Genomic DNA, 19,553 nt, shown 5'->3' on the forward strand with positions numbered 1-19,553 from the left:
ACATCAAATCTATCATTCAATATCAGACGGAGTATTTGATATCGGGGCTACTAGCAATAGGGAGACGTGTATCATAGCCGTGCTTATAGAACACATGCTAGTGTGTGAAGAAAGTAGAAGGATTATCCATGCAGCTCCAAGGTGTGTTCAATTTCCTTAGGTATACTAAGATGAAAGTATATCCGTGTTTTTGTTCACTTTCTTTTGGTCATTTTTGTTGAACTGACCGGTCCTTCTCAGTTCTCAAGGACTGCTCCTCCTCCAACTCCAACATCCTTATCTAGCCAAAGGATGTCCAGCTTTTAAATCGTGTGTTGTATGGAAAACAAAAAAAGTTGGACCCCTTCCCAAAAACCAAAGTAATATCTACACACACTTGAGGCTTTGGGGTCGCTTGCTGGCCCCGCCCCCCGCTAAAGTATATGACAGGACAGTATAGAGAGCGAGCGAGCGAGAGAGAGCGAATAGAGTGTGTGCGTGTGTGAGTGTGTGTGAGAGGGAGGGGATCGCTGAGAGAGAGGGAGGGAGGGAGAGAAACGACCAGAGTGAGTGAGAGAGGGGAAGGGAGCGCGCAATCGTTTGGAACCACTCCATTCTCTCTCTGCACACGCACAGCACCAACAGCAGCGCGCCAAGTGAGCCGTAGAGCGCGCGGAGGAGAGTTTGTGGCACCCAAGCCCACTGGCACAGAGGACTGTCTGAGGACCAAGGGTGATCGCTGGTATCACTACCGGCCATTGCTCGTAGATTGGGTGATTTCTAATTATTTAATTTTTTTGTAGTGCGTGTTTTCCTCGGTTCTTCCACTCTTCTACCTGCAAGCCGGAGGAGGAGGATGATGATGATGCTGTCAGAAGAAGGCGCCCGGTGAAGTAGCCTCTCGAGCCCCCGGAATGCTGTGAGACCGGACTGGACGGAACTCCCGCACAACCCGGTCTCTCGTCAACGACGGTCGTCATTCCGCGGCACAGCCCTTCGGACAAGCGTTTTTCGGCGTGTTAAAGGAGAATCCCTCCGACTTCTCCGCCACTCAGTGAGAGAAGATTGAAAAAAGGATTTGGAACTTCGGTGGAATCCGAAGGAATAATCGTCGCAGGGATTTTCGGTCCGGGGCGCTGGATGTTTTATTTTGCGTGTGGAGGAGACTTTCTCTGTGCAAGCGACACATAGTGGATCCTTAATTGTGCGTCGTGTTTTTTTTTTGGCACGGCCGAAGTGGCGTTTCGGAGAAGCGCTGGAGCATTGGATGCCGGTTGGACTTTCCCTAGCTGGAATACTGAGCTACCCTCTCCGGTTTCAAGGTACAAACTTCTTCGTCACGAATCGCAGCGCCCAGTTGATCCCCCGTTTATCGACCCGGTGCGCAAACACACCAGTCCGTCATTAAGGGGGGGGCATGGACCCCTAGCTCCATGAAATATGTATCTCTGGTGGTTGTCATTATAAATTCCCCCATCCAACTATAGGATTTTCGGGGCTCACGTAATATTCTTCAAAAGCAATGTATGCAACAGAGCATTGCCTATTAAATAGAGCCAATATTTAATGCAGAAATAATAATTGCGTCGCTTATAATAGGAAACACAGTTTCGTTGCAATACGTTCGCAATACATTCTTGGAAATGGAATATAATAAGACGACTTCACCCATGGGTTCCTCATTTGGAGATTGATAAAACACTTGTTGGGTAGCACAAACCAGCGCCGTTTATCGGGGAGGCGACACTGGGATACAGTCTGCCCGCCGCACATCCACATCCCCTCAGTGGGGATCGCTGCTGGCTACCCGTGTTGTGAATATTTGCATCGTCTACCCTCAGAATTACCCTACCCTATCGATCATACATTAAGGAACTCCTTTAGCACAGCACACACCGCCCGTGTTATCTTGCATTTGCAGTCCACGCCAAACGGTGCAACAATCCCACCATCTGTATGGTCCGGGAGAAGGAAAAAACAAAACACTTCAGCGGTTTGTAGGCTAGTTGGGGCGTTTTGCTTCGGGGTTTAACTAGGCTATATGCACGGGAGTGTGTTTTTATTCGCCTGCAAGGACATCCGACAGCGCCAGTTTCGACGCACACGTAAAAAAGCAGCCCAAACAATGGTCCATTTATCCGCCGCGGGCGACGGCACCTGTAGCCGCGCTGCCGGCTCTCTGCGAATGGCCCTCAAGTTTCACCGAAACGCTCTCGGACTATAATAAGTGTGCAGACAGTCGCCCTCGACAAAAAAAAAAAAAAAAGTCGGCGCTTAAAGCGAAGACTTTCACGGGCTGAGAAATGACAGACGGTGCTGTGTGTGTGCTTCATGTGTGAGGACTGAGTGCGTATGTAGCCTGTGGGTCATTGCCTGGGAATCCGGTCTTTCCTGCCTCACCTGCTCCAAGCCTTTGGGACAGCGGGAGGGGACACGGAGAACCTGCTCCTCCGCGGGACCACGGCGGATGTAGGGGTGGATTTGCATTTCAAAAGGCAGACAGACATATAGGAGCAACGCTGCAAGGGAGAAATACTGGCTGTATGTCGAAGAACACTCTGTTTAAAGTACCAATTTCTTTCGGCTCAACAATATAGGGGCCTTCACTATAGGGACCCTTCCGTTATCCCTACACTCTGTGTGATCTGATCCTAAAACAGAAGGATGCAAAACGCTATAAAGATGTTTATTGTTTAACTAGTCCCCGCTTTACATTTCTGTCTTAAAATATGTCAAATCTAACATGTTGGCCCTATGGCTTATTGTGCTTCGGAAGCCCAGGGGTTATACTAGTATTTACTTTTACAATAAATGTTTTGAGATAGTGAGACGGCGCTGCATATAGCCGTCCATCCCGTCTTCTACCATTTCGTTAAATTGATTGATCGGTTATTTTGACCAATCGTGACCTGTGCGCCATGCCGGGGGGGGAGGCGGGGTTCCGTACGTACACTCTGCGTTTGGTTTCTCGTTCCAGAGATGCTTGTCTCACCGTAAGTGTAACTGCCTGTCGTGCGTTTAAATCGAATGTGCATTTACAAGTTAGATCAGCCGACTTTGAGGAGTATTTTGCTTTGTGTGTGTGCATGTGCACGGTGGGTTTGTAATGTACAGGCCTACTTCCCGGTGGGTCCTGGGGTCCTGCTCTCCCTCTCCCACATCACCATGTTAATGTTTCGGGGCTGGATTCATTCCGAGCGCGCGGTCTCCCCCGCTTGCTTCCATTAGGAGGCATATCCGTTCAATTTGGCCGAATAAAACAAACCGTCACAGCGATGTGTGGCCATTGCGGTGCGAATTAACCAGGCAGACACGGATAAAGTGGCGAAACGAGCGCAGCTCTCACTCCCTGTTCTTCACATTTTGTTGCGTAAAACGGAAGATCTGAGCGGACAGCATTGTTTATGCAGTCATTAAAATAAAAGGGGATGATGGTTGTTGGTTCGTGTGTCTTTGTTGGGCGGGGGGGTATGAAAATAATCCTGACCCCTTTATGATCATAGTTCCTCCGTCGCCCCAGTTTTTCAGCCCTCTTGCATGCCTCCAATCATTGTATTTCACGGCCTGAGTTGGAAGTGTGAAGCTGCAATAGATGTCTATGTTTTCTTCAGTCTGGCCTCGTCTTTGTTTGCAGCAAATGCCGTCAGACCGCCAGAGGGACAAAACCAGAAAGGTTGCGGCCCTGCGTGTGCGTGTACGTCTATTCACGGTCTGTGGAAAGCCTTTTCGTTCTCAACCAGTCGCTCTGGCCGCTTCTCGTAACATCTTTTTATTCAATTGGAGCAGATTCTTTGCGTAATTCAACACAGCCGTGAAGCCAGATGCACGCTTGATCTTCTAATACTATCCCCGCACGGGCTCCCCGCTGCGGGGGTTAATCCTTGTCTGTTTATTACGGGTTGCTCTGCTCAGGCAGGTCTGAGTTCTTAAGCCAACCCAAGGGTCCTTGAGCAAGACGCATGGTGCACCTGCTGACTGGGTGGATGGGGCGCCAGCGAGACTGTCGGTGAGACTAGCTCCTCCAGTTTGTACCTCACCGCCGTTAGTTTTCTGTGACGGCTGATTGTGATTGACAGCTCCCTAGTCAACCCAACTGCCACAATAGTTTCTTCGTACTGTCTGTCTTTCTGTCTGTCGAGTCCCCTGTCTGTTTATTTTTGTCTGACTCTGCCCCTTAGTCCAATTGCCTAGTTGGTCGACACCACAACGACAGATGGTGCCAATCTGATTCGTCACCTGACAAATTGTGTGTTGTGTATTTGCGTTGGTCTCTGTGTAATGGCTTAAAGTTGAACTGGTATGTGTCTAGCCAATGTGTCCCGGAGCCATGGAGAGAACACACACACACACACACACACACACACACACACACACACACACACACACACACAGTCAGATTTTCGTTGAGAGACAAAAAAAAAACACTTGTAACAGTTGGTGGTTTCCTTACTGTAGTCATGTTTAGGCCTTGTGTGGTGTGTGTGTCTAAGTAAGTGTGTGTGTGTGTGTGTGTGTGTGTGTGTGTGTGTGTGCATGGTTGTGAGGGGGAGGGGTTACTTGGACTAATCTGTACCAAACAAAGGCTGTGAATGAAATCGTTAGAGTAATCCTCAATGTGCGGAGGGGGTTAGGGGACCACACACAGACACACTCACAAACAAACAAACAAACTGCGGGCAGTTGCAGGGTGACAGCTGCCCCCAGCGGTTTCCTACCTCTGCGTGACCCCTTCTGACTTTTCCTTCTCGCCTCTTTATATTTCTCCAGTCTACTGTCTTCTCCTTCCTTGCCCCCTTTCCCATGTCCCTAGTAACACTGGCTCCTGCTTTTTACGGCAAACATCGCTCTGGTCCCCTCGTCTGGTCACCAATATAGCTCAAGCTTGGTGAGCTATTATTGCCCCCCTCTGCTGCCCATTGGTGACCAGGCCCTCCGATAAGGTTATAGATACCGGCAGGCCTTCTGTCCTCTTCCCATTATTTTGTTCTCCCCTTTTCTTATCCTTCCTCTCCTTCCGCAGACCTGCTCCCGATCTCTCTCTGTTTCTCCCTCGTATCTCCCCTCACCACACCTCTCTCCTTGCACTTCTATCCTCCCTTACTTCTTCTCTTTCTCTCCTGCTCTTATCTCCTCTTCCCTTCCTCAGAAGAAGGTATTTGGACCGGTGAGGACACAGAACCTCTTGTAAGCAGTAGGTCTCAGAATCTGAGCAGCTGTACATGCTTATGTATTCAGGCCCCTCTGGGAGCGGGGGCCAAACACAACTAATGAGCTTCCCAGGGCACACATTGTCCTGGAAAATATAATAACACAATCTGGACGCAACAAACAGTCTCACATTACATCAGCATTGAATGTATATTTTTATATTCGGGTGTAATTGTATGGATATAGTGCCGAACATAACTGGAATGCCTGTGGGAAACATAATTACTTAGTATGAAGTTGAGCATTGTACGCCGCGAAATACAAAAGGAATGGCTTGTTGGATTTTCTGCTCTGTATTACCGAATAATACTTCTGGTCAATTCCATACAACTAAAAAGCAGATTTAGATCGGTCGCTGTTTGCTGTGCATGCATGTGTTGTTCATTTACTTATGTCCATATTTAATGTGGGTTTCATAGAAAATACTTTACACTACTAAACTTTAAAGGCTGTGTGTGGGTGAGGACATTCCGCGCTCTTAATTTACATTTTAAGATTAGGCTGGCAGACAATGCCCTATGAGACAGTGTTTCGCACAAACTTAACTGTAACAAAGGAGAGTGGGCTCGGCTCTTGAAATTAACAAAACAATGCGGTGTGTCTGCATTCCACGTTGGCATGACAGACCTCCGCTACCGGAGGTACCTTTCCTTGCATAATAGGATGTGTGTTTGTTTGTGTACAGTGTAGGCCTGTAGTTTAGGCAGTGTTGTTAACCTCCGACCCCCCTGGCGCTGTGGTAGTAGGCTCTTGTAGAGGGTGGGGGGCAGTTGTGGTTAATGTGATCATGGTGATGGTGGGGGTGGAGGAATTGGGGGTGGGGGTGGTGATGCAGGAAGTTGTGGTAGAGGAAGTGGATATGGTTGTGGTAGAGTCCCCACTCTACCAGTGGTAGAGTGGTGGTGGTGGGGGGTTCATGGTGATGGAGGAGGTAGGACTGGATGAGTGTGTTGTATTGGTGGTAGAGCAGGTGGTTTTAGTGGTGGTGCCGGATGTGGTCAGCCATGGTGACATGAACAGACTGGGTGAGTCAACACGGTCCTCTGTGTGTTTGTTTACCCCGGGGCCGCGAGTCCATTGGGGAACAGGGCCGACCTACCCAGTATCGCAGCCTTGTATTATCTCCCAGCTTACACACTAACCTGCCTCTCTGTCCTTCCTTTCTTTCTCGCTCTCTCGCTCTCTCGTTCCCGCTCTCTCTCTATAGCTCTCTCTCGGGCGAACACAAACCTAGCAGGCTACTCATCTCGCTCAATCAGGGGCTGATTGTAATTGGATTCGTCGGTGGGAAATAGAGAGGGAGAGAGGTTGTGTATTTCCATGTTCTTGGCATGTCTGTCGTGGAACTCATCAGGCGATACTGCGTCACGTGGGGTAGGACAAACGTGTCGGACAGCGTTGATGACACACACCCGCATAGACACGCATACAGTCATGCTGACCTAGAGTTGTCAAAGCGTTGTGTGTGTGTGTGCGTGTGTGTGTGTGTACTGTGTGTGTTTTTGAGGGAGAGTAATGCAGGCTAACCGAAACTGTCTGTGTATCAGAATAGGGTTTTTCTGGTTTTGTGTGTGTTGATCTCTCGTGGAAGCGTGCAGATAAGAAGCAGGAAGGGAGAGAATGAGAAGCAGAGGTGAATAAAGAGGAAGGAGAGATGTGTGGGTCCCTGAGCGGAACAAAGGATCCGTAATCGGACAGATATTCAAAGAATTATGCACACGTCATACCACACATAACTACGGGTTACTGTAATTGTACCTGCCCGTGAGAAAAAGCCGCTCAGATATTGTTCCGCATCTTGTCCTCTTTGTTTCATAGAAGTGGAAGTCACAAACAAACCTCTCCTTTTGAAAGTTCCAACACTGGCTTAAGTAAACTGCGTTATGGTAAATAGGAGTGGTGCTAGGGCTGGGGTTAGCTTGGCCCATGGTAATGTGTCCTCCACCTTGGTGTCCACTCCAGCCATCTCCCCCACCTAGATCCCTCAATGACCTGACGGCCGTATTTACAAACACATTGTCTTGCTAATGCCGCCCATAGACACATACTGAGCTATTACCATTAATATGGGACACACACAAACACACCCACACCCATGCACACACGGAAGTTCTCATCTCAGTACTGTATTTGTGTCTGTGTGCGTGGTTGTTAGTCAACCTGCGTCAGGCAATAAGTGCCTAGACCTTGTGTGTATGCGGCCAGTTATTCTATGTAATATTGCTATTTCAACGGGCTAGAGTATATTCTGAAATCAAACCGAAATCTAAAGGATAGATACATTCCTTTTATGCTCAGTTCCCTGACACACACACTTAGTGTGCGTGTCAGGAGAGGCACCATGGTGTTGACTGTTTTTATTTTTTATCTGTTTACTTTCCCACATTTAAACTGAATGTGGACTGAAGCTTATTGGACAAATATGCATAAATAATATACATTGCTCGTCTCTCTTACTCTTAGACGAACAGATCTCGGTTGCGTATCATCTTTTAATGTTATATCCTGCGAAAATGATACAGCAATGAAAATGAAAAAGCCTGAGGGTTTATAGAAACAAATTAAAAATGAATTACTAAACCTAAAGAGATAGAAGAACGATGTGGCAATACCATCTTACAACCCGATCATTTAACGTCATTGATTAAAGCTTACACTATAGATCGATACTGGCAGACAATAATGACTGCAAAATAGGGTAGTCTACATTTAATAATCCTTGGTTTGCTTAAACATTTCTGGATGCACCATCATTGCTAAGTGACAGAAGGTTTTTAAAATAACCAAAACTATTACCTTCAGGGTGGCCATGAGATTACCAGAATGCAATCTACTGACTGCTTCTGAATGCAGAATCTTTTACATATAATTCACTCCCACGTAGGATGTAGGTATTTTTTCTTTCAAACATTTTAGTCGGTCTTATTCATTGTCAGTTGGCAGATTTACCGGCTGAGTAGCTCAAAACAGTATTGAGCCTATTAAGCCACACACACACACACACACACACACACACACACACACACACACACACACACACACACACACACACACACACACACACACACACACACACACACACACACACACACACACACACGGGTTGAATGGGAGATCTCTTCCTGAAGAGCAGCAGATTTACGGCACTGTCATGCTGTGTTTCCCCTTAGAGGGTTAGAGACTTCCACGCCAACAAACATCTATGTGATGAATTACGATGTGTGTGCATGGCGTGTGTGTAGGGGGGTCAAATGACATAGGTTGTATTCCAGATAACAACATACGTAGCTCGTATAAGTCAGCTTAAGTCTTCAGCTTTATGCTAAAGCCACCTTTCATTACATTCTGATGGACTACCATTTTTTTTCCTTTACTCTTGAAGGAAAATAAACCTGTTGACAACTGACGTCGTTGAGCCTTCCAGAGCAACCTAAGCCTATAATAACCACAATAACACTAGTCTTATATATCATCATACAAAACAAGTGCATAACTTCAGAAATATATATATAAAGAAATAGCGGATACAAAAATCGTGCCTGCGGTGACATGAAGGAGCGGCGTGTTAGGAGTGACGCCGATCTCGCTGATCCCAGTCAGGAGAGGCGCTTGGCACATGACGCCAGACATACGACGGAGCAGCCGGCCACAGCAGTGTCTTCTACAGCACTCTAAATAATACCCCATAAGACAGGCAGGCAGGGTCCCCTCCCGGACCAGCCATCATGTGCTGCGTGCACACCGTTTGTCATCGCAAATCGCTGTTCACCTGCCTTGCAGGAACAACAAATTCACCAGTTTTTTAAATTTATATGCCTTGCTCACAAATCCCTGGTGTGTGAAATTCCTGTCATGTTTGTTGTTTTATGTATAAAAACTGTTTTATTGTTTTATTTTTCCAGTAGTTTTAGTTATTTTTTTGTGTTCCAACCGTGGCCTTGTCGGAAAAGAAGAGATATTACTATTTCTTTCATTTCAGCTCAGGCTTTTATCCAAAGGCACTTACAGTGAACTCAGATAGAAGTCAATCATCTGCAGGTCGGGGTTAGGGCATTGTGGTCTTGGTTGCCCACAGGTAGACTGGAAATTGCAATTCGAACTCTGAACCTTACAGTCAGGAATCAGACACCCTAAGCACTAGACTTTCCAGGGCCCAGCTGTCATAATACAAGACATTGTGTGGGAAACAATGGGTGGACATTATGATGTCACCAAGCTTGACCGAAACTAGCTCCAAGCTAACTGTTCCTCCTCTTCTTCTTCTTCTCCTCCTCCAGGTTCTCCAAACGGTTCCTTTTCTGGTGGAGACATGACTCCGAGGTCGGTGGTGGCGCCGGTTCTGATGGTCGTGCTACTCCTGGCGGGCGGCGTGGCTTCGTCCGACATCCTCTACCGACTCCCTGAAGAGCAGCCCCCAAACAGCCTGATCACCAGCTTGGCGGCCGACCGCGGGCTCCCAGACACCGGCCATCTCTACAAGCTTGAGGTGGGCTCCCCTTACCTGAGGGTGGACAGCAAGTCTGGGGACATCTACACCACGGAGGTCCCCATCGACCGCGAGACGCTGCGTGACTGCCGCAACCTGTTCGAGGGCGACAAATGCTACCTGGAGTTTGAGGTGTCCATCACGGACATGAACAAGGGCTTCGGCACGGGCCCGCGGCTGATCGAAGGGCGCATCGAGGTGCTGGACGTCAACGACAACACGCCGCAGTTCTCCTCCCCCATCCTCACACTGTCCATCCCCGAGAACACCCACATCGGGGCGCTGTTCTCCATCCAGATGGCCACGGACAGGGACTCGGGCATCAACGGCGTGGCCGAGTACTCGCTCAACACAGGGCCGGACGCCGACCAGCTCTTCAGCCTCCAGGTGGCCGTGGACGCAGAGGAGAAGCTGCCACAGCTGGTCGTCATGGGCAACCTGGACCGGGAGGTGAAGGACTCGTATGACCTGAGCATCCGCGTGGTGGACGGAGGGAAGCCCCCCAGGGCGAGCAGCGCCCTGCTCCGTGTCACCGTCACCGACCAGAACGACAACCCGCCCAAGTTCGAGAGAGACCACTATGAGGCGGAGCTGTCGGAGATCAGCCCCGTCGGCCACTCGATCCTACAGGTCAGTGCACGCCCACACGTGGATGCCCTGTATTCACACGTTCACACTCAACACACCAACAAACTCTGCGATCACACACAATCAATGCACACATGGACGTAGACACACACAAACAGTGCGTCAATCTATGTTTTGCTGTATTGTCCAGAGGGCGCCTCCAGGAGAAAAGGTGAAAAATGTTGTCATTTATTTTTTAACTCATACCAACACCATCCTTTTTCTTGGGGAGGGGGGAGGAGGAGGGTGGGCTGCTCCTAGTGTTTGGTTTCTTCAAAATGGGGTTAAGGTGCAGGGCCCCTTCCCATCACCTTGCCTAGAAATGGATCCCTGCCTCCTGCTCATGTCACTTTAAACACTAGTGGTAATAAAACACAAGTGCATTATCGACAGGTGGGGGGAATTGTGTATTGAATTTTAAAGCGGTTGTGTGGCCGAGCGTGGAGTTTGGCCAGGGTTCAGGAAGTGTCTTGGAAGAGAGGAAGAGAGGAAGAGAGGAAGGAAGGTGAGTAGACGTGGTTTTAAACGTCGCTAATCTCCGGGTCAGCAGCGGGCTGAGTGGAATGTGTGTCAATCGTCTTCTCCGCGTGATGTGCCGTAGTGCACGGAGCGCTATCACCTGACCCGAGCTAACAGATTGCTCTCTCGCTCGTAAGTCACACTGTTCCAGCTGCTTTTTAAAAGATTGCTTTTCAGAGGCACATTACGCAGAATGAAACAAACTGCAGCTTTTCTTTCTTTTTTTCATTTTTAAATAGAATGAGTCGCATGCATGGCAGTAATACTCTTAAGCTCCGTGAAACGTCGAGAGTAGCACTCTAGACTAAGCTGTGTCTGTTCCTGTTCAGTCTGGCTCTGGTGGAGGGAGTTATCAGAGACATGTAGCCGCCTCGTGATTCGTCCGATTGAGACACAGCATAGTGTAGCGCCACCGAGGCTAAAGACAAAATCTCTGGTTAATGTATACCTAAGCTAATGCCCCCAGCCCACCTCCCCATTTCAACACACCCTCTAGCTTGCATGCAGGAACTCAGGTGAGGTCATATTAAATCTTAGCGTTGCCGGGGTAGCAGTTGGAGAGAGGGATGGAGAGGGGCAGAGAGGTTGCTGGTGGTATGATAGTGACATTTTTAAAGCCAAAAGTTCCCTGATACACCCAGGTGGTTTTAAAATGAACAATCGGTGTGTTATCATCCTTATGGCAACAAGACCCTGCTATCGTCACTACCAGTGGCACAGTGTGAACCCTAGAGAACAAACTCATTATTTTACAACAGGCCTTGCAAACACAGCTAATCTGTTGAGCAATAGGGATCAGCTCAGACAATATCAATTCAGAAATCATCTAAAAATATTCTGGATATGCTAGGCTGTGTTGCATAAAAAAATTCGAAAAGTTAGAGAAATTGAAAAAAAGTGGAAACTACCAAATGTGGAAAAGTCATACTCTTGCTACTAAGTGGAAGCGCGTCAGTGGTTGAGTGTGAATGATGTTAATACAAAAAAATATCTGCTGCTTTTTAAAGACAAGCAGTTGGTAGAGATTAAATGCTCCCTTTCACCCTTATTTGAAAACAGATAATTTATATTCTATATAATATGTAATTTCATGAACTTTAACATCTATTAGTAATTCATGAAAATGAATTGCTAGTCTAAAGATTTTTTTTTTCTTGAGACTAATATGTTTACTTTAAAATAGGGCCGTCAAGCGATACATTTTTTTTAGCCAATTACATAATGGCAGGTATTACATAATTGACTTTAAAGTTCAATGTCTCTTTTATTTAAAACATGTCTTTCATTACCATACGGTGCATTTTAAGATCCAATTAATAACATTTCCATTTCCCTTAAGATTCAATGCATCTCAGGCCACATCCACACTAACCCGGGTATTGTAAAAACGCACACCCGCAATGAATATGTTTGAGCCAATATGTTGCGTTGTATCTGGAGATAAATAAGTACATTGCACAGAGAGATCATCATTTGCATTTCGGTTGAGGTGATATTTAAGGGTTGATGAACTCCGTTGATAGGAAAATTTCTTACTACAGAGATTGCATATGTACCTATCGACAGTTCCGTCTGGGAGTTGTTCAAACTTGAATTTTCCGTTCACGGGGCCGAGCATCATCTTCTCGTCTGCCTCCATTTAGTTTCAACGCAAATGACGCAGCGGGTCAAAGGGCACTATAGAAGCGCGATTAATCTGCGTTCATTTATTTCACGTGTTCTTTTTTCTGTGATTAATTAATCGAAATGAACGCGTTACTTTGACAACCCTACTTTAAAAGGAAAGAGATGATCTTACCTGCAGACCAGACTGAGTCTCAAAATGAGGAGGATCATATTAAATGATCATAATTATTATTGTCGTTTCACAGTGTCAGGAATAAATTTGAATGGTTCATGGAACTGACCCCGTCGAGGTTGTGATTCATTGGCCTGTACGCCAACCTGGCCTGGAGCATTGTAGGTGTTGAATACGTTTCCATGGTGATTATGTCATCATCCGTGGCAACAGCAGTGAATCACTGACAATATCAGTGGAAATACAAATCCTATCATGTGTGTTTGTATGCGATGCATGTTAAGAGGAACCCCATTTACTGATAACCTTCTCCGTCCTTTGCCTACAGGTTCGGGCCAACGACGCAGACACTGGAACCAATGGCGAGATTGACTACAGCCTTCACCAAGCCTCCGAGACAGTACAGAGGCTGCTCCGCATCGACCGCTCCACTGGCGTCATCTTAGTCAAGGGCCAGGTCGACCGTGAGGAGGAAAACTTCCTCAAGTTCTTTGTCGTGGCCAGGGACCGTGGCCCCAACGCCAAGAGCTCCAAGGTCCTGGTGACAATCAGAGTCAGGGACCACAATGACAACGCGCCAGCTATTGAGATCCGAGGTATCGGCCTTGTTACCCACCATGATGGCGTGGCAAACATATCGGAGGACATGCCCATCGGCACGCCGGTAGCCCTGGTGCAGGTGTCGGACCGCGACGAGGGTGAGAACGCCGTGGTGACGTGTGTGGTGGCAGGGGATGTCCCGTTCCAGCTTCGACCGGCCAGTGAATCGGCCAACGACCGAAAGAGGAAGTACTTCTTGCAGACGACCACACTGCTGGACTACGAGCGTGTCAAGGACTACCGGATTGAAATTGTTGCTGTGGATTCTGGCAATCCAGCATTGTCCAGTACCAATTCTTTGAAGGTCCAGGTCACAGACATGAATGACAACATGCCAAACTTTTCCCCAGCATTGTTGGAGGTGGACTTTGCAGAGGGAAACCAGCCCGGAGATAAGGTCTTGGACATGATGGCCACTGATGCTGATAGTGGCACCAATGCAGAGCTGAGCTACAGCATTGTTGAATCCTCCTCATCCAAGCTCTTTGAGATTGATGTCAACACTGGCGAGGTGCGTGTGAAGAACCAGCTGGATCGTGAAGAAGTCCAACGCTACCAGTTCCACGTGGCCGCAGCCGACAAGGGTGTCCCAAGCAAAACAGGCACAGCCACCGTTGTGGTCAATGTTCTGGACTGCAATGACAATGACCCAAAGTTCATGCTGAGCGGATACAGCTTCTCGGTCATTGAAAACATGGCCCCACTCAACCCAGTCGGAGTGGTAACTGTTACTGATGCAGATGAAGGGGAGAATGCCAGAGTCAAGCTGTATGTAGAGCCGGACAATGGCAAATTTGTCATCCAAAACGGCACAGGAACAATCCTCTCCAGCCTCTCCTTCGACCGGGAGAAGGAGAGCTCCTACACCTTCCGGCTCAGGGCAGTCGATGCCGGAGATCCACCTCGCTCCTCCTATGTAGGGGTAACCATCAATGTTCTGGATGAAAACGACAACGCCCCTTACGTAACCAAACCCTCAAACTCTACCTACAAGTACCTTCCCCCGGTCACGGCCCCAGACGCCCTGGTGGAGGTGGTCGAGGCAGAGGACATGGACTATGGTCAGAATGCAGAGCTGGTTTACAGCATCACCGGGGGCAACCCTTACAACCTGTTCCACATCTCCCCCAATAGCGGTGAAGTCACCCTGGCACAGGAATTTGCCCGCAAACACAACGGGCTGCATCGCCTGGTGGTGCGGGTCAGCGATAAGGGGAAGCCTCCGCGCCACACCACCGCCTTGGTCCACATATACGTCAACGACACTGTTGGAAATGTCACCCACATAGAGGCTCTGGTGGGGCACAGTCTCTACACCCCTCTAGACAGGGACATCGCTGGGGACCCCGAGTACGCTCACAGCCAACGCAACAACATCCTGTATGCCATCCTGACGGGGATCGCCGGGGTGATTCTTGTCATCGTAGCCGTTGTTGTAATTCGGCACCGACTGCAGAAAGACACAAAGAGCGGCTACCAGCCTGGCAAGAAAGAGAACAAGGACCTGTTCGCACCAAAACAGGGTCCAAAAAACGGCAAGGGGAAAAGGAGCAAAAAGGGAAAGGCCCCTAAGCCAGCCAAGGCCCTGGAGGAGGACGAGGAGGCAAGCCTCCAGAAGGGCCTCAAGTTCAACCTCATCAATGAAGACGTCAACGACAGCCCCAGGATCCACCTGCCCCTAAATTACCCGCCAGGAAGCCCCGATCTGGGCCGGCACTACCGCTCCAACTCCCCCCTGCCCTCCATTCAGCTCCAACCCCAGTCCCCCTCAGCCTCGAAGAAGCACCAGGCGGTCCAGGACCTCCCGGCCACCAACACCTTTGTGGGGACGGGAGACAACACCTCCACGGGGTCCGACCAATACTCGGATTACAGCTACAAGGCAAACCCGCCCAAATACAGCAGCAAACAGGTAGGCGAATACTACACCACAAGGTACAACAGGAACATCACGTGGAACAATGAGGTGTGGTAGTCACAGGGGACTGGTTGGCACTCACAACACTGCACTGATTACCTTGTCTCTCCGTTGTCCTGCCCCATAGCTCACAGCCACCGCTCTTCAGCTTCTTTGATCAACATTTTATTTTGGTTTTGTGCACTATTTTGAGTTCACAACTTTTTTTTTTCTGTTGTTAGCTTCTATTAATTCATAATACATCATCAACTGTCTGTTATTTTTTTTGGTCATTTGTTTATTGTTCTGTTTCACTATTTTCCCACTGGGTGACATGAAGGAGTTTAAAGATTTTTATTTTCCAAAGGTATCATTTCCAAACTTTTCTGTTTGGGAGTTCCATTACTTCTCATTCATTCAGAATGTTTTGGTCTCGATCGCATTCCCTCCACGTCGAGCGGCTCCTAATCTGATATAAGAAAGCTACTGTGAATCTTAAAGGCGTTTTATTATGTGGGCTATCCGTTTGTTATGACCAACTCAGCTGGACTTTAGACAGTTGGTCTCTGAATTGTGGCTTTAGACAAAACGAAGGGAGGGACCCGAGGTTTATACCGTTGATAAACCAAGCCGAAGAGGGCGCTTGTTTCACGGTCAAACAATCGAATAAAGGATAGGTACAATTAACGCCATTTCCCAACATCCGTCACCATTGCACCTGTCAGCTTAACTGAAATATAGCTTTTAATTATGCTGTCCCCATTCGCCAGGGCTAAAGTCAATTGTTTGCACAAATTAACGGGAGGCAATTCCAGGCGATGACTCTGCCTCTACCCATAGTGCCTTGCTACTATTTAATGTACATGCTGAGGGTCGTTAACTTCAGCCCCTAATGAGGGTCGATGCGTGAGTCCTGTGGTTCTTGCGGCAAGCGTTCACATTACAGGCCCGGTGTTTGTGGTGGTGTCTACTGTGAAATCAGAGAGGAAGATTGGCAGGTATAAAGAGACGCACCTCGCACAGCAAGCCGGTGACAATCAAAGTGAAGTCATATGCAAATTGTACATATGTGAATAACAAAACTATTTTTTTGGTTCTTGTGATTTTTCCTGTGTTTGTTTAATTATGCTGTTTTGGTTCGTGTGTGTTGGCTTTGGCACACAAAACGCCTGTTCGCTGATACCTCACGTACTCACTCAGTTGTGTTCTAATGACTTGTGTTCATCGTTGAAATATGCTGTACCAAAGAAAATGCACAGACACACATTCTTTCATACCATGTACAAACAAATGCACACACTTGTACTCCGGCAGTATTGCAAATGTTACAAGACGTCATATGTAGTTCATTACCCTTAGGTAGTTCGGTTTCTGTTAGCCATAGAGAGCTAGGGATGACTACCGCTAGCATACCTGCCATACAGATGTGGTTCAGGTCTAGGTCAGGATTTGTCCTCATGAGGGTTGGCTAAGGTTAATGGAAATGTTTAATTCAAGATACTCTCTAAGAGTGTCTGAGTACGTGTGTCTGAGTGAGAGTGTGTGTATGAATGTTTTGCCTGCCAATTCTCCAGTTATCAGTTCATTTAATCTTTTTTTTTGAAAGATTGTATCAGTTTTTCATGCTACTGTGTCTTCCCGGCTATGTTCGAAAGCTGTGTATTCTAGTGGAATATGTACAGTGTGTGCGCGTGTGTCTTTTCCACAGATTTCTAAGACAACTTCAATAAACATGTTATCCAAACGTGTGCTTTACATTCTCTGTTCATTCACCTGGGGCATGGGGGACGAGACATGCAATGGGACATGGGCTCCATTCAGGAAGAGGCAAGTCATGAAAACAAAGCAGTCACACCATTACCATCCACCTACCTGTCAGTAATGACACACATCCTGATGCCGCTGTTGATGAATCATCCGCAACTCCATTTTGTACCTCCATGCTATACTTCTTGGTTCCGATTGTTCTCCATGGGATTTGTCACTGCCTGTCTATCGTCTATTTGGTAACGGTAACAGCATAGCTGGTATCTAAATTTGTTACTGTTTATCTGGTGACAAAATCTGTAGCAGTCTGACCAATGGGGTTGTCGTATTTAGTGTACTAGGACCTATAGTTTATTTAGAAGGATTATTTAGATTTAGCTGTGTGTTGGGGAAGCAAACCACTAGCAGCTTTAGCCAGCTGATATCGCCACAACAAAACTCTGTAACGCTAGAATAGAGAGATTATTCTACCAGAATACTGTATTAGAAGGGCCCTGCTCCCAAACTCAAGGCTCAATCATATCCACCCAACAAGGCAACTCGCTTAGTATGAGTTGCGCTTTTATGTTTGTGTATGCAGTCTGTCTGTGAGGAGCTATTGATTGCCAAAACGTGTCCTTTATCAGTGTGGTTTGTTTGTTATATGTCTGGGTAATGTTGAACAGAAGCAGAAACACACAGCCAACCAAAACTATGACTAGCCACGAGGAGGCTGTAATCAGACGTGGTCAGCTTAAAAAACATAATGTAAAACAATGCATTTATTGTATCTGATCGTTTTGTTTTATGACAGTAGCCACTGGTAATAGCTCTATAACAGTGTTTGTTTTCCTTTTATTATAATCATTCTTTCTCTACCAAGTCTGCATCGAGTATAGTCAGGAAGAAAGGGGCTGATTTTTAAGGATAATGTCACCGCTGAAGGCCTTTCTTTTGTTCGGAATCTGCTCTAGCTTAGCATTAGGCAGGCATTATGGTGGAAGGTCTTCACAGGAAGCCGGCCTGCTAGCACCTTTTCTCACTACATTTTCATCAGAGAAAATTGCACCAATTTCAAAATGGCTCCATGTAGCTGCAATCAGCCAAGCAACAAAGAAACCCACTCACCGCCGTTGAACACTTTTTTTCTGTTCCTTTGATTCAGTTTCCTTCCCCTCCTAACACCATTCTAATGCATATCTGTTGAGTCAACTTTTTTGTTTGGGTGGGGCTTTGTTGCTTTTGGATTTTTTGAGGGGGAAATGTTGTACACAGATCACACCAAACACGGCAAACCAAACCATAGGGTCAGCAACACACGCGCATTGCTGACCAATTGCTTCTTCCCATTGGCTTGAATTACCATCCGGTTCCGTCACTTCCCACCTTTTTGAGCCAATTAGAAGCAGCGATTGGAAGTTAACTTTATTTTTTTACTTAGCCTGTGGAAATGTTTTTAGCGCTTGGTTTCGTGTGTGTGTGTGTGTGTGTGTGTGTGTGTGTGTGTGTGTGTGTGTGTGTGTGTGTGTGTGTGTGTGTGTGTGTGTGTGTGTGTGTGTGTGTGTGTGTGTGTGTGTGTGTGCCATCAAATCAGGTCGGTGTACTTAGTCTCCTTGTGGTTAAAGTGAGGGACAGACGGGGTTGGACCGGTATTTCACAGAAAAGGTGTCAGTGGTGTGTGTGGGTGTATGTGTGTCTTTGGACCAGGGGGAGGAGGGGGAGGTGGTGGGAGAGTGTGTGACAGGGCTAGTTGAAACACGCCGGAGACACGGAGGTAAGATAAATCGGTCACAGGCAACAGGGTACAGCACGGTGGTCACAATAGAGCTTTTGTTCTACCTTGGTACGGATTCCACAGTGTAGCCATCACTCAAGGCCGTCTGCCTGCTCTGGAGTGGGTGTGCACGTGTGCGTGTGTGTTTGTTGCGATGGCCTGCAGGTTTTCGTGGGGGGAACAGAAAGGTAACAGAGAGACAGATGTACTATGGAGCGACACGCATGAACAGAGACATGACATGTATGCAGTGGCAGCAGAGAGACAGACATATGAATAGCGAAACATACACAGACCGAAAAAGATAGACACGCCGTTGAATACAGCGAGAGACAGGCGGCTGAATGCCGGAGTGATGCAGAAATGGGGAAAGACAGACAGGTGAACATAGTGAGAGACAAGGAGTTGAATAGAGAGGGATAGACGGGCATATGAGTTGAGCTCAATAGAGAGACAGGGCAGGAAAAACCGAGGTAGACATGCTGCTGAATTGGGCTAGATTGGTGAAAAGAGAGACAGGAACAGTAGAATAGAAGGGGCACCCTGTAATTTTTCCCTCTTTGTCCTGTAATTGGACTTCTTGACCTCTGTCCTCACCCAGTTCCTTTAACCTCCTCCCTCGGAAACAAATGCACACTGCACTGCTTTCAACCCATGACGGGTGTGGCCAAGGGCCCTTGACACAGGGCTTAGGGGAAAGGGGCCCAGAACAGCTGAAACGTCCTCTGTTTTATTTATTCATTCTCTCTCTCAAACACACCTCTCAGATTTGGATTTCTGTCTACCAAGGGAAACAGACTTTTCTCTCTCTCTCTCTCTCTCTCTCTCTCTCTGTCTCTCTGTCTCTCTGTCTCTCTCGTTCTCTCTACCTATCTCTGCTTCAGGCACATGGTTTGACAGGCTGACTATCATGTTGCTG

The 19,553-nt window shown here is 47.5% G+C and overlaps 1 protein-coding gene across 4 annotated transcripts; it reads left to right on the forward strand.

Annotated features, from left to right (window-relative positions):
• Positions 1 to 541: 541 nt before the first annotated feature.
• Positions 542 to 18,385, forward strand: LOC130390360 (protocadherin-1-like). Of its 4 annotated transcripts, none has more exons than XM_056600253.1 (3): positions 542 to 1,301; positions 9,465 to 10,303; positions 12,946 to 18,384. In XM_056600253.1, exons 1-3 carry the CDS (start codon positions 1,247 to 1,249, stop codon positions 15,190 to 15,192), a joined length of 3,141 nt encoding a protein of 1,046 aa, XP_056456228.1. In that variant the 5' UTR covers positions 542 to 1,246; the 3' UTR covers positions 15,193 to 18,384. The 4 variants fall into 4 exon arrangements, with proteins under 4 accessions (XP_056456228.1, XP_056456231.1, XP_056456230.1 ...); XM_056600256.1 differs by lacking the exon at positions 542 to 1,301 and adding an exon at positions 1,335 to 2,448; XM_056600255.1 differs by lacking the exon at positions 542 to 1,301 and adding an exon at positions 2,471 to 2,972.
• The last annotated feature ends 1,168 nt before the right edge of the window (positions 18,386 to 19,553 follow it).

This window comes from Gadus chalcogrammus, chromosome 10, assembly GCF_026213295.1.
Source record: "Gadus chalcogrammus isolate NIFS_2021 chromosome 10, NIFS_Gcha_1.0, whole genome shotgun sequence".
NCBI classification, from domain to species: domain Eukaryota; kingdom Metazoa; phylum Chordata; class Actinopteri; order Gadiformes; family Gadidae; genus Gadus; species Gadus chalcogrammus.

Coding starts and splice junctions, on each gene's coding strand:
- LOC130390360 (XM_056600253.1), top strand. CDS start 1,247: ATGCCGGTTGGACTTTCCCTAGCTGGAATACTGAGCTACCCTCTCCGG. Junction 1,302..9,464: donor CTACCCTCTCCGGTTTCAAG/GTACAAACTTCT, acceptor CTCCTCCTCCAG/GTTCTCCAAACGGTTCCTTT. Junction 10,304..12,945: donor TCGGCCACTCGATCCTACAG/GTCAGTGCACGC, acceptor CTTTGCCTACAG/GTTCGGGCCAACGACGCAGA.